Below are 12,406 nucleotides of genomic sequence, written 5' to 3'. Positions count from 1 at the left end.
TCTTTGACGTTGGCATATAGAAGATCAAGTGTTCTGTTCACTCTGGTTGGGCAATTAACAAACTGTTTAAATCCAGTGAGATGAGAGGAGAGGCTAACATGGTTAAAGTCTCCAGATATTATTATGAGAGCCTCAGGATGTTGAGTCTGTAGCCTGGCAACAGTTTCTTGGATAACATCACATGGAACTTCAGCAGTTGCTTTGGGTGGAATGTACACGAGGATTGTTATTATATGACTGAATTCTCTGGGAAGGTAATATGGCCTCATCCCAACTGCCAACAGTTCAATGTCCGGAGAACACATCTTCACCTTGACTGTAGTATGATCAGGATTACACCATCTCTGATTGATGTATAAAACCAGTCCTCCACCTTTTGACTTGCCACTAGCTTTGGTGTCTCTGTCCAGACGTATCAGCGTGAAGCCAGGGATATCCACACAGGAATCAGAGATGTTTTGATTCAACCAGGTCTCAGTAAAGCACATGAGGCTGCACTCACGGTATACATTTTGTGTCTTCACCAGTATCTCTAGTTCATCCTTTTTGTTGGGCAGAGAGTTGACATTCCCCATGATGACTGAAGGAAGAAAGGGCTTGTATCTCCATCTCCTGGCCTTTAACTTTGCACCAGCACGACATCCTCGGAAAGGCTTCTTTATCTCAGCAGGAATAGGGTGATGTCCTCCAGATTTGCTCCATCGTAATGCAAGAAGCTCCTCTCTTGAATAAACTCTCCTTCCAGCAGACATATCCATGAGTTGTTGTCAAAAAAGTCCAGTAATGAGCAAAAATTAGCAAAAGAAACAATTAAAGATAAAAATATAGCTAAAAAAGCAGAGTAATAACAGAGAGCTGCCAAACTTTGCTGCTACCGCTAGAAGCGCATCATTCGAATGTATTATGTATTATGTATTTATGTAGTATGTATTTCTTATTTAGTGCACTCCTGAAGTTGATTGATGTAATTTTTTGGTCATCAATAAACATCTATTCTATTCTATTCTATTCTATTCTATTCTATTCTATTCTATTCTGTTTCGTTTTTTCTTTCTCTCTTTCCAGCTCTGCATCATTCCATCATATCATTCCATCACATTCTATTCTATTTCACTCGGCTCTACTCCACATCACAACTATACTCTAGTCTTTTCTATTACAATTTATTCTATTGACTATCACTCTTTTTGGTTCTGTTTCATTCTGTCATTTTCTAGTTCATTCTACACTTTTAACCAGATCTACTTGTAAAGTTTGACCACTTCTTTCTAAAAAAATCACTTGAGCTACAAAGATTAAACAACAAATTTGAAAAAGTGGATGATATAAAGCGTTTGCAGGATGATAAATTCACCCTGAGGCAGCTTTAATTTGACCCTACTGCCTGCAGCGATTGATCAATCACAGAATCAATCATGCCTGGTTGAAGGAGTCAGTGAGTCAGTCATTGAGTCATCCATCCAGTCAATTAGACAGTCAGTCAGCCTGACAGTCAGTCAGTGAGTAATGCAGTCAGTGTCCATCTATCTTTCCTGGTTTGTTTCTCAGCTTCATCTCTGCTGATCTTCGTCACAGCTTGTTAGCAGAGTCACGCGGGGTCTCTCCCCCTCCCCAACAATCTGCTTCCTCTGCTGCTGAATTATAGATCCATCTTAATCACTTCCTTCTGAGGCAGGAGCAGATTATGAAATCCTTGTGTGACCCGCTATAGCCCACCATCTCCACACTCCTTGTCACACAGAGGAATAAATACGCCAACTCAAATGTTAATTTTCTTCTCCAAATCTTCATTTCTTTCATAACATCTCTGAAGTTTTTCTCATCTCCTCCAGCTAAGGCTCTCAGTGTGAGTGTGTGTGTCAGCTTTATTTTGAACAACAGAATCTGATTCAGATTGTATTCCTGCTCCAACGCATGACTGCCTGTGCCAGAGTCAGCCCGTTTTACACTCCAGTCTTACGGGCATTCTGCAGTTTCACCATAGATGAGTATTTTACCTTGAACTGTTAACTCCTTCAAACTCAGAACATGTTTTTCCTTCAGCGAAAAAAAAATCACTGATGAAAGGAATTCCATCATTTTATGCCCAAGACCTTTTTTTTCAGATTCATCACATCATTTTACAGACTATTTTCTCACAATAAGAATCTATTTCTTAAAGATTTTTATTCCAACTCTTACTTTTCCTCATCTTATCAGTTCAACCTTTGTCACCACTTGGTGCCTTTTTACTTCACCTCCTGTCTTCAACACCTCTGTCTTCCTCACTTAAACTCTCTGCCTTGTTTTGACATTTCAGCTTTTCCCTTCTTGCCCTCTGGCTCTTTCTTTATCTGCCTCACCGGGGAATAAAACCCTCTCATCCCTCTGCCTTTCTCCGTATTTCACAATTTTCAGTGATGGTTTAAGATAGGTGCCAACATCCTCCTGCACAGGTTGTTTTTGTCAAATCCTCTTTGCTTTTTTTCATGTAAAAATCAAATAAGAATTCTATTTATATACTTGAGAAGATACTGTTATAATTCACTTGTTTATTTAAAGGCTGTTTGTTTTTAACACAAGTATTCTCTCTGTTTTTATCCATGAACTACAAATAAACTTGGTACTAATTGCATGTACACTTTACCCCTGTAAAAATAAACAAATGATTTGACATGGAAACCAATAAATATATTCAGGAGCTGTAACATGGGGAGAGAGGGTGCAGCTATAACAGTGCTTCACCACAGGGCACAGGCAGATTTCAAATATGTATAAAAACCTGAACATGTAGCCTTGGCGATGTCATGCATTTTTTAAGAGATGATATGAGACCCAAAGACGGCTGTTGATGTTGTAGCCTATAGTCATATGGTAAGCAGCTCTAACACACCTGTCAGCCACCATTCTCAGCTTTATTTTACGTAATTATTCACATTCTTCATTCTTAGCCCAATTTCAGAATAGAATAGAATATGATAGAACAGAATAGAATAGAACTTTATTGTCATTGTAACAAGTGCAACGAAATTGAAGTCACAGCAACAATCAAGAAAACAAAAGTAAGAAAGTGTATAGAAAGTGCAAAAAGGTCCATAAAAAAATAGATGATGACAGCTTGTCCATCATTCTCCAGTTCAGCCGGCCTCCACCTCCACAGGGTCCAGGACTGAGCTTCTTCAGTCATGCTCCATCTCTGTCTCCTGGATCCTGTCTGCTCACAGCAGGTGAAGCTCTTCTAATGTGGTGTTGGTGTCTGATGTTAGCTCCGTTAGCCATGTCTGTGAATAGCATGATGCTACTCTGCCCTCTGGTATTCCCTCTGTTGCTGGGTTAGCACAGCTAGCTTGTCCCCCTTACTGGAGATGGATCTTATGTTCCCAATAACGATGGATGGAAGGACAGGTCGTCACTTCTTAGCTCACACCTGAGAACCAGCACATCATCCTCACCTCCTTCTCCTCACCTTGTCAGAAGACATCAGGCCTTACGCCATTTAGCATTGACATGCTACAGGCTGCCAACAGCTGAGTTCACATGTAAACAATGCAGCCATGGTTACATGTAGGATCTCCAGACAAACACAGGAGAAAAAGTAGTAAAAATATCTCTGAAGCCACAAACAGTTTGGTGTCTATGACCAACGAATGAGCCATACAAATTAATGATCCACTCCAAATACAAAGATTACGAAAAAGAGACAAAAAAAATTACAAAAAAACGGACAAAGAAGAGAGAGCTGCTGCAAAAGGCAGCCATGGCCAACAGGGCGGCGCCCAGTCTCAGAGTCCCAGCTAAATGCCAAAATAATAAAGATGACAAGAAAAAAAAAACCTTTTGTACAAGTTTGATTTTTGTCAGTTAACAACTTCCAGGGTCCATCATATGTTTTGTTTTTATCTGTTAAAAAAGGGACAGGTGTTAGAGATTAGAAATAGCTACGATCTCTAAATGCACATAGGAACAGTGGCCACAGCTAAAGAAAATAAGGACAATTTGATGGCTCGGGCACAAAACACGGACAAAAACAATAGAGGGCCTGAGAAATATAAAATGCACTTCTCAGTGCTCTTAATGCACAGACAGCTTACATACCCAGGGGCTAGTTGACTGCAGGAACATGCCCACGTAAAATGAAATAAACCGATCACTGCACATTGAGATAACTGGACACTGACTTTTTTTTGTGAACAATGTGTTTTGCCAATTGCTTTCTCTTGAAATTATTATTCTAACCCATCATCATGTGGGATATTAGTGTAGACTTTATCCAACAAGAGACACCAAAAACTGTTGGCTGGTAAAAAGATGTAAGCTAACAGTTTCAGAAACATCTCTGGTGTCTGTCTCTTATGATGGTAGAGTCTTTGATGAAATAGTCCACAAACTGGGTTTAAGCTCCAGACAGTGAGTCAGTGCGTGTCATGATTTGTCAGTTAGATATGACCAAACTTTTATGAATCTTTGGCAATAAGTAGAAAAATAGTGGATTCAGTTTTTAAAAATTCATATTGACTCTGAGTGGTCCACTTTTTCTGAATGGAATTTTTCAGGGTTTCATCTCTTTATCTCATATATTTCACCTGTTGAACTATTAAGAGTTTGGAGCTTCAATAACATAATCTTTTGTTTATCGCCACACTAGTAGCTCTCCCATTTTTATTTAGCTACACATTAAATTCCTCTTTAAAATAAAGAGGCAAGAGTAGAACCAGGAGCAGTGACTGTGGATTTTTTTCCTAAATCCACTGTGAGGATCTGCAGCTGCAGGCGCTAACTTTGAATGAGCAATTTAGGTGTAATTACAGTTGTTGGATACAGTTGTGTCCATGACACAAAACATGAAGCTGAGATTCAGTCAGAGAAATGTTTCTGCTCCATATATTTCTTTGTTGGGTGGCATTGATGTCTCCACTTGCCCATTCTTGTTTTATTCCATGTTGGTGGCCTTGCTCTTCCAAGTAATGTGGCCCTGACAGTCAAATTTTTTAAGATGTATTTACAATGTAATACTTAACTGCAGGCAGCCCACCCTACAAGCCTGCCCTCTCATTCTGTAACTTTATGACTTCTGAACTAATGATGAAACCAAACTGGGTCATGTGAGTTTATAATAGATTAACATTTCATGACTGTCTTTCAATGAGCAGTTATAGCTCCCTGTGGTCACAGCTGACAGAATGAGAGAAGAGGAGGGAATGGAGGCAAGGTGTTAAAATGTGGCCAACAAGTTGCATCTTTTCTACAGGACAGAAGAGAGACGGAGCAGAAAGAGAGAAAGATTATCATGTTTGTCTGCCTTCACAGAGACAGATAATCCGCTCTGATCCAGAGGAGAGTCGGTGTTTAAAATCAATCCAGATGCTCGTGGTGGTATTTTAGTCTGAGCCATTTCAGCTGGCGTGTGAGGTTAAAAGCACAGCAGGTTAACTCCCTCACTGGGTTTTTGTGATTCTGAGTGTGCGTTGAGCAGACTAATAACTTTGGGTCAGAACTCTTCACATGGGGATTCCACCACCCAGATGTTTCTAGCTGAATGTGGGTCAGATTCAATAAGAGGGCTGATTAGAGGGGGGTTAAGAGGGTTTTACTCACGAGAGGATGTCAGATGGTGGTGTAAGTTTAGACTAGTCAGAGAGATAGTAGTGGAAAGTAGGGTTACCTATCACATACTGATTTTTTTAAACAAAAAGCTGCTTTGTATAACTGCTGCTTTGTAAAAATTAATAATAATATTTTTTTTTTTTTTTAAAAGGAGAAAAAAACTAAAACTGGTTACGGAATATTGCAAAAATTTCCCATGTCTTCATACAGTAATTTTGTAGTTGCAACCAAAACACTCCAGAGGTACTGATGTCAATTTTGTTCGCTGACTTGAATACTTATTAATTTGCAGGCTTTGATTATGAACATAAGACATTGTATCACAAACACTGCACCTCGTTTTCCACTATGCTTTGTGTTGGACTGGATGTGTAGTATGTAGGTTGCTTACATTTATAATTATGAAACTGTTACTCTTTGTCTGTCAGTATTTGGAATTGGTATCATTTTGTGTTCATGGAAGCCTTCAGTTGAGAGCAAGATTGAGGAAACCTGTACACAATGACTACAGCAACATTTTCCTGCAAACATTTTTTGTCCTCAGAAAGACCCCAAAGTCGTAACGTCCATCCAACCATTTTCTCATCCTGTTCAGGGTCGGCTGGCTGGAGCCACTGAACCACTGGGCAAGAGGCAGATGCACCCTGTGCTGGTTTCCAGTCAATCACAGGACCAACATGCATTTACAGACAACCTCTTACGCACACATTCACACCTGATGAGCATGTTTTTGGGCTGTGGGAGGAAACTGGAGAAGCCACACGCACAAGTACAACATGCAGATTCCACACAGAAAGGCCCACCTTGCCCAAACCAATCAATCAGGGATCAATCTGGTGACCTTCTTGCTGTGAGGCAATCGTGTTAACCACTGCATCACCATGCAGCTCAAAAGTTGTGAAGTCATTAAAGACTAAATATTGTATCATTTAATACTATCATCCCAAAATTAAAGATGCTATGGAAGGATAAAGCAGTGCAAAGGAGGATTGCTGTCACAATTCTTGGTAAAAAACATGAATAAGTCCAGTATGTGCTGCTGTGGCCTCGATCAGTGAGTCATCATAAATGTGATTAACAAATGATCAATCTACCTGACTTAAGTGTAATGGGACTTTATGGAAAATGTGTAATTAGTTGTTCTTCCAGCAATAGTGCAGTAATGTGTAGAAGCCCCTGTTAGACATAAATAGATAAATAAATAAATAGATAAATAAATGAATAAATAAATAAATAAATAAATTTTTGTGGTTGTTGTTATGATCTATTCATTTACTTATGCATTCTGAAAAGGCCAAATCTGTAAACTGAGAATTAAAAAAAAAAAAAAAAAAATCACTCAGTATTTTTTTTTTTTTGCCGCGACACCTGCACATGACCCATTTCTGAATGTAAGACACTAAAACAAAGTATTTGGCCTTGTGTTGAATTTTTTTTTTTTTTTTTTTTATCTCAGTGAAAGATATTCGCACAACACAGGGACCTACGACTTGTATCAGTGCATAACATTGTGATGCGGTAGCATAAAAGTATCGTTGCACACGTTGCATGAGATCACCTCTTTGCCAAATCTGAAGTCCTCTCTCTTTAAACACCGTCAGTTGATTGACAGTCTCTGAACCAATAGAGAAGAGCTCCTACTGTGATGGGCGGGTCTTCCTCTGTAGAGACATCAGTTGTTTAAAATGTCTCCCTAACAACCGCTCTGGAAGTCAAACAGAAGTTTGCGCTGGACAAAAGCCTCGTACGTAACTTACATTTATCTTTTTACCTAAATGTCCCTGAACATATTTTATATTGTCTGCACATCGTAGTGCTTATAGGTAAATGAAACGTCGGTTGTTTCGAGTAGGTTCAACAGAAAACATCAACCGGTAGCATCAGCTGTTTGTAACAAGCTAGGCTAATTAGCTCTAACCTGGTTCGTTTGTTACGTTTATAAATCCCATAATGCATGGTCTTATTAATCAAAACAAGGTTAAGTGTATTTGATATCTGTTTTGTCTGGAGGGTGAACAGCTCAATTTGTTTAAACAAACTTAAATCCATGTCGAAGCTAACTAGCCCTAGCTTAGCCAGTGAACCTCTTTCCACTGGGTCATGTTTCAGAGGGCTATTAGCTCCAGAAGCCACAGCTTGTTCAGGGTTATTGATAATCAGTTAGATTCAGTTTTATCTCTGACACTACCGGGGTTCACTTTTTTGACATGTCGACGTATTTTTCCCGTGCAGGAGTTGGGATGGCTGGGACTGGCGAGGGAAAGAAAGAGGAGGCCGACTACAAGAGGATGCACAGTTTTCCACTCATCAGAGTAAGTCTGAGAAGAGGACAGTGACGCCGAAAACTGACTGCAGTTAGACACAGCCCCACAACCTTTACAATGACAACATTTACATTTACCTCTGGCAGAAAAACAAACTGAAACTTAACTTGTGACCTGGTGTCTGCATATGATGGGTCATGAGATATCTGTGTCAGTATTAAATCTGAAGTATGTTTGAAAACTTCTCAACAAAACAAAAGCCCTATACTGTGTGCTCACTCAGTAACTCAATTTATATGGTATGGACTGCTAAGAATATGCTGTTTTTCCAAATTCTATCAGGCAGGTATCAACATGCAGTTTAACACTAGGTATATATTCAGCAATATAGTGGTGTGTAGTTCAGAAACAGGAATCAGGAATACTTCATAAATCCCATGGGGAAATTTGGCATTACCATTGCTCTTTACATAATACAACAGGTGGAAATAAGAAAAATAGGGACATACAATATTAGGGATGCATGATATTGGATTTTTGCCGATATCCGATATGCCGATATATCGAAACTCCTTTTGGCCGATACCGATACCGATACCGATAATCACAAGTTTGTTTGTTTTTTTTCACTGTAAAGAAAGCTAAGTCTATCCTGTACTGGAATTTATATGTTACTCTTATTGTGACGTCTTATTTGTTTAAGAAACACACATAAAACAAGATAAAAAACATTTGATTTTACCATAAATAAGAAATGTATTATTTTTTCAAACTCAAGACATTCAGTATTGAAATACAGAAAAATAATTTCTTTAGATCACATGAACTTTGAATGTACAATGCATTTTTAAACATAACCAAGTTACATTTGATTATTTTAGAGCTACTGTAACAACCTGGTGACAGACACAGAGCTCTGCAGTGCAAATAAATGAAGTGCTACATTTCATTTAAGGAGCTTATTTTTCAGATGGAAAATAATAATAATCTTAACTGAATAGCACCTTATTGGCTGTGCCTATCGGCAGAAATTTTCATATCTGCCGATACCGATAAACGTGTTTTTAAGCTTTTATCAGCCGATACTGATATTGTGCCGATAATATTGTGCATCCCTATACAGTATAATACAATAATAAGTAGTATACAATAAAAATAAGCAATAAAATAGGCAATTAAGTATCAGTCAGTACCAAGCAATAAGTACTAAACCAAATAAGAATTATTTACATAAAGAGGTAGACAAAGCAAGATGACCTATTCTGAATAGATCTTACACTAAATAAAGGTATTAAACAGAATATCTGGGTATTGCACTGAGGTGTGCTGAGATTAAACTGATATTGTACTTAGTGGCTTGTATTGACGGATATTGTGTAAAATGACATGAAAGACAGGTATTGCAGATGAAGTTCCAAAGTTTAGCTCACATGTCACCCAGTAGCTGAGCCTGTTGTGCCCTGCGGAGACACTCAGTCAGGGGGGGCTGCAGCCATAGGCTTAACATAACATACATGTAGAACAGGCTCATAAAGTTTGAATTTGGGGACAAATAGTCACTAGTAAATATGGACTGCAATAAGAAGCATAAAAATGTCTTCAGCTTATAGTAGTAAAGATCTGTCAAAAATCTGGATGCTGTGGGTGGGAAATATTTTTCTTTATAGTAAGGCTTCAGCACTTTAACCACGTCATGATTGGTCATTGTTTATATACTTGGAGTTGATTTGACTCATACAGATATGAGTCTCCTGAAATGTTGTCACATCACATCTGGAATCAAATGTCTTTATTGTTGTTGCTTTAGAAACAGTGAATTATTGAGGTCAAATTTATGTTGAGAGTGGAATTCACTTATCCTGCTTTCTCTAGAGGATTTAGCTCAGAAACTTCAGTCTGTATATGCATAAATCAGAACTGATTCTTTCTTTTTTGACTATAGCACAACAAAAAATGGAAAATAAAAATAACAACAATGCAAATGTAAACTGTAACCAGTTGTGTTTACCTCCAGCATACAGACATGCCAGAAGAGATGAGGGTCGAGACAATGGAGCTTTGTGTTACAGCTTGTGAAAAGTTTGCCACCAACAATGAAGTAAGTATTTTTTCCTGCTATGCTGTGACAAAACATCTTTTCTAAATGTATCACTCTTCTGTTAGCGGTATTGTTTCTGAACCTTGATTTAATTGATGAGTAAAGTCTTGATTATCCATGCTGAGACCATGTTCTTGTGCTCCAGAGTGCTGCCAAGATGATCAAAGAGTCCATGGACAAGAAATTTGGCAGCTCGTGGCATGTGGTGATTGGCGAAGGGTTCGGCTTTGAGGTCACACATGAAGTGAAGAACCTGCTCTACATGTTCTTTGGGGGGAGCCTGGCGGTGTGTGTGTGGAAGTGCTCGTAGCACCTCCTTGTCGAATCCCGTCCCTGGGCTGGAAACGAACACCAGCTACCAGCCAGATGCTGGTCACACTTTGTTTGCAGCAGGTCAGTTTGTCCACACATCCAGCCTCTGTGGCAGATATTAAAATGTCGCTTGGAGGTCTTATAAGTGTAAAATTGTTGTTGGCAGGGATAATAGCTGAAAGGGAATTCAAAATCAGGCGATATCTGCGGCTGGAAGACATAAAAATAGTTGCCTGCCCTGTCGGTTCCGTTCTTCTTTGTTTCTGACTCTGTATTTGTGTCTGAAGCCGATCCCATGGTCCTAAACATTTGTAAGTGTGCATGTGTGAGAACAAAAGTTCAACTTTTACAAACACAACAGCCAGCCAGGGTCTCCAAAGTCCTTTCTCCTCATTCCTCTGCAGGGAGAATGTGTATGCGTGAGTGTCTTAAGATGTCAGTGTGTGCTGGACACACACTTTTTTGAAATAAACATTTCATTGTCATCTTTCTGTCTTGACCACCGTAACTTTTCACATGTGTCTTCTTTTGTCTCTCTTTGTCTCTCACGCGCTCTCTCTTCAAGCGCACTAGTCTTTCAATAAAATTTTTAATATTTTTTATCTGTACATATTTTGAAGCAATTTGAGAAACTTCTTTTTAAATACCAGTGTCATCTTCTTATGACTATGGGCTCAGACTCTCCTGGGTCCAACAACACTAAACCCTATCCACCTTTTCTGCCCCTGTAAAGGTGTTTGTAATAAACCCTCATGATATCCCTGTGCTGGGTGATGTCGACAATGTGATTGTTTTCATGCAGATGCCAGTTGTAATGATCCAATAAAATGGACCATTTTGTGTGAAGTGATCAGATTGTACAATAAATCTTGAAATGTGAATAAATAAGAGTTAAACTGCTGTCTGTGTCCTTCATAATCAGAGGCTAGTGCGTTTTGGTCATGTTCTTTATGAGGCCAAGCAGTCTAGGTCACATTAATTAAAATAGAAGGCACTTTTTATTACCACAGCACAGATAACAAGTTGTGCAGGGCTTCTGGTAAGCTGAGAGCAAGTTTTAACACGTGGGAGGCACAGGACTTGTGCTTTATTGCTGACAGTTGCAAAGAAAAAAAAAACTTTGCCTCAAGTTGCAACAGAATTTGAATGCTTGATTTCAAATGTTTATAGAGCAGGAGTACATTCTTCACACAGAGGAATAACATGCCAGCCTCTTCTTTTGAATTCCCTTTTTATAGATAAGAAATACACAGAGGAGGAGACAAACAAAGATGCTTCCAAAAATACCCAACAAGCGTTTAATGTTCACAGATGGGGAAAAGACGGTAAATGACGCTGTATGAGGGACTTGTCACAGAGGATGATGAAAATTGCAGGCAGCAGGTTCTCCAGAGAAACTGGAGGAAGTTGTGTTAAAAAGATCTTTTCTTTTAAAATTCAGATGCTTTTCCTCTGAAAGCAATTGACATATTTTCTGTAAAGTTTCTCAAGCTGCCACTTTTGGTGAAATGTCTTTGTAGAGTTTCTCACTGAGAAACAAACATGAGGAGTAACACCCTGCTTTGTAGTTCCGTTGAGGGATATTCTGGTTGATGCAATCTAGTTTAAATGCATCAATAACTGAAGTTAAAAAAGAAAGTCATTGAAAATGTAATCTTGGCATGCTGGTTAACACTGAGAAAGAAACAAATAAAGAATATCAAAGATGTATATTACCTGGTGTTTCATCATTGTCTGCGTCATTATATAAAGATAAGATCATATGAGAATATAATTAAAGGTAATTTGCTGGAAGCCTGTGACTCATCAGTTTGCTGTCAGGTGATGTAAGAGTCTCAAGGACGTTTTCTCTCACCTTAAACATTCTTTTAACTCCTACCCGTATGTCTTTCCAGAATACTCCCATTGAGACACAAAATCTTTTCACAACGCAGCCCTGCTGAGGACAGGAGCAAAAAGACTCTCACAGAACAACAGACTGGTACAGTCTGTGTCCACTACAGTTCAGATTTTTTTTTTTTTTTTTTTGCTGTGCTCACAGCACACAATGAGGATTAACTGGAGCTCAACATGTCCAACAATGTAACTTCTTCCAAAAGCAACACAAGACAATTTTAAGCTAGGTTAAGACTGGAGTTGTGTAAGTGTA

General features: G+C 38.8%; 1 protein-coding gene across 2 annotated transcripts; it reads left to right on the top strand.

Annotated features, from left to right (window-relative positions):
• The first annotated feature begins 7,220 nt into the window (after positions 1-7,220).
• On the top strand, positions 7,221-11,942 carry LOC141807884 (dynein axonemal light chain 4). 2 transcript variants are annotated; one of them, XR_012599878.1, is made up of 5 exons: positions 7,221-7,327; positions 7,816-7,895; positions 9,862-9,945; positions 10,091-10,338; positions 10,424-11,942. XR_012599878.1 is itself a non-coding variant. In XM_074694092.1 (4 exons), exons 2-4 carry the CDS (start codon positions 7,824-7,826, stop codon positions 10,253-10,255), a joined length of 321 nt encoding a protein of 106 aa, XP_074550193.1. In that variant the 5' UTR covers positions 7,221-7,327; positions 7,816-7,823; the 3' UTR covers positions 10,256-11,940. The 2 variants fall into 2 exon arrangements, 1 of the variants encoding a protein (XP_074550193.1); XM_074694092.1 differs by having other exon boundaries at positions 10,091-11,940.
• Positions 11,943-12,406: the final 464 nt, after the last annotated feature.

This window comes from Halichoeres trimaculatus, unplaced genomic scaffold, assembly GCF_033239565.1.
Source record: "Halichoeres trimaculatus isolate MK-OKI-2021-1 unplaced genomic scaffold, fHalTri1.1 fHalTri1_scaffold_2, whole genome shotgun sequence".
Classification (NCBI taxonomy): domain Eukaryota; kingdom Metazoa; phylum Chordata; class Actinopteri; order Labriformes; family Labridae; genus Halichoeres; species Halichoeres trimaculatus.
Note: the sequence above shows the minus strand (reverse complement) of the source record. Positions and strands in the feature narration are given on the sequence as shown.

What these genes read in the sequence shown, in the direction of transcription:
- LOC141807884 (XM_074694092.1), top strand. Translation starts at nt 7,824, where the DNA reads ATGGCTGGGACTGGCGAGGGAAAGAAAGAGGAGGCCGACTACAAGAGG. An exon ending in ACAGTTTTCCACTCATCAGA is followed by an intron (nt 7,896 to 9,861) that starts GTAAGTCTGAGA and finishes GTTTACCTCCAG; the next exon opens with CATACAGACATGCCAGAAGA. An exon ending in AGTTTGCCACCAACAATGAA is followed by an intron (nt 9,946 to 10,090) that starts GTAAGTATTTTT and finishes CTTGTGCTCCAG; the next exon opens with AGTGCTGCCAAGATGATCAA.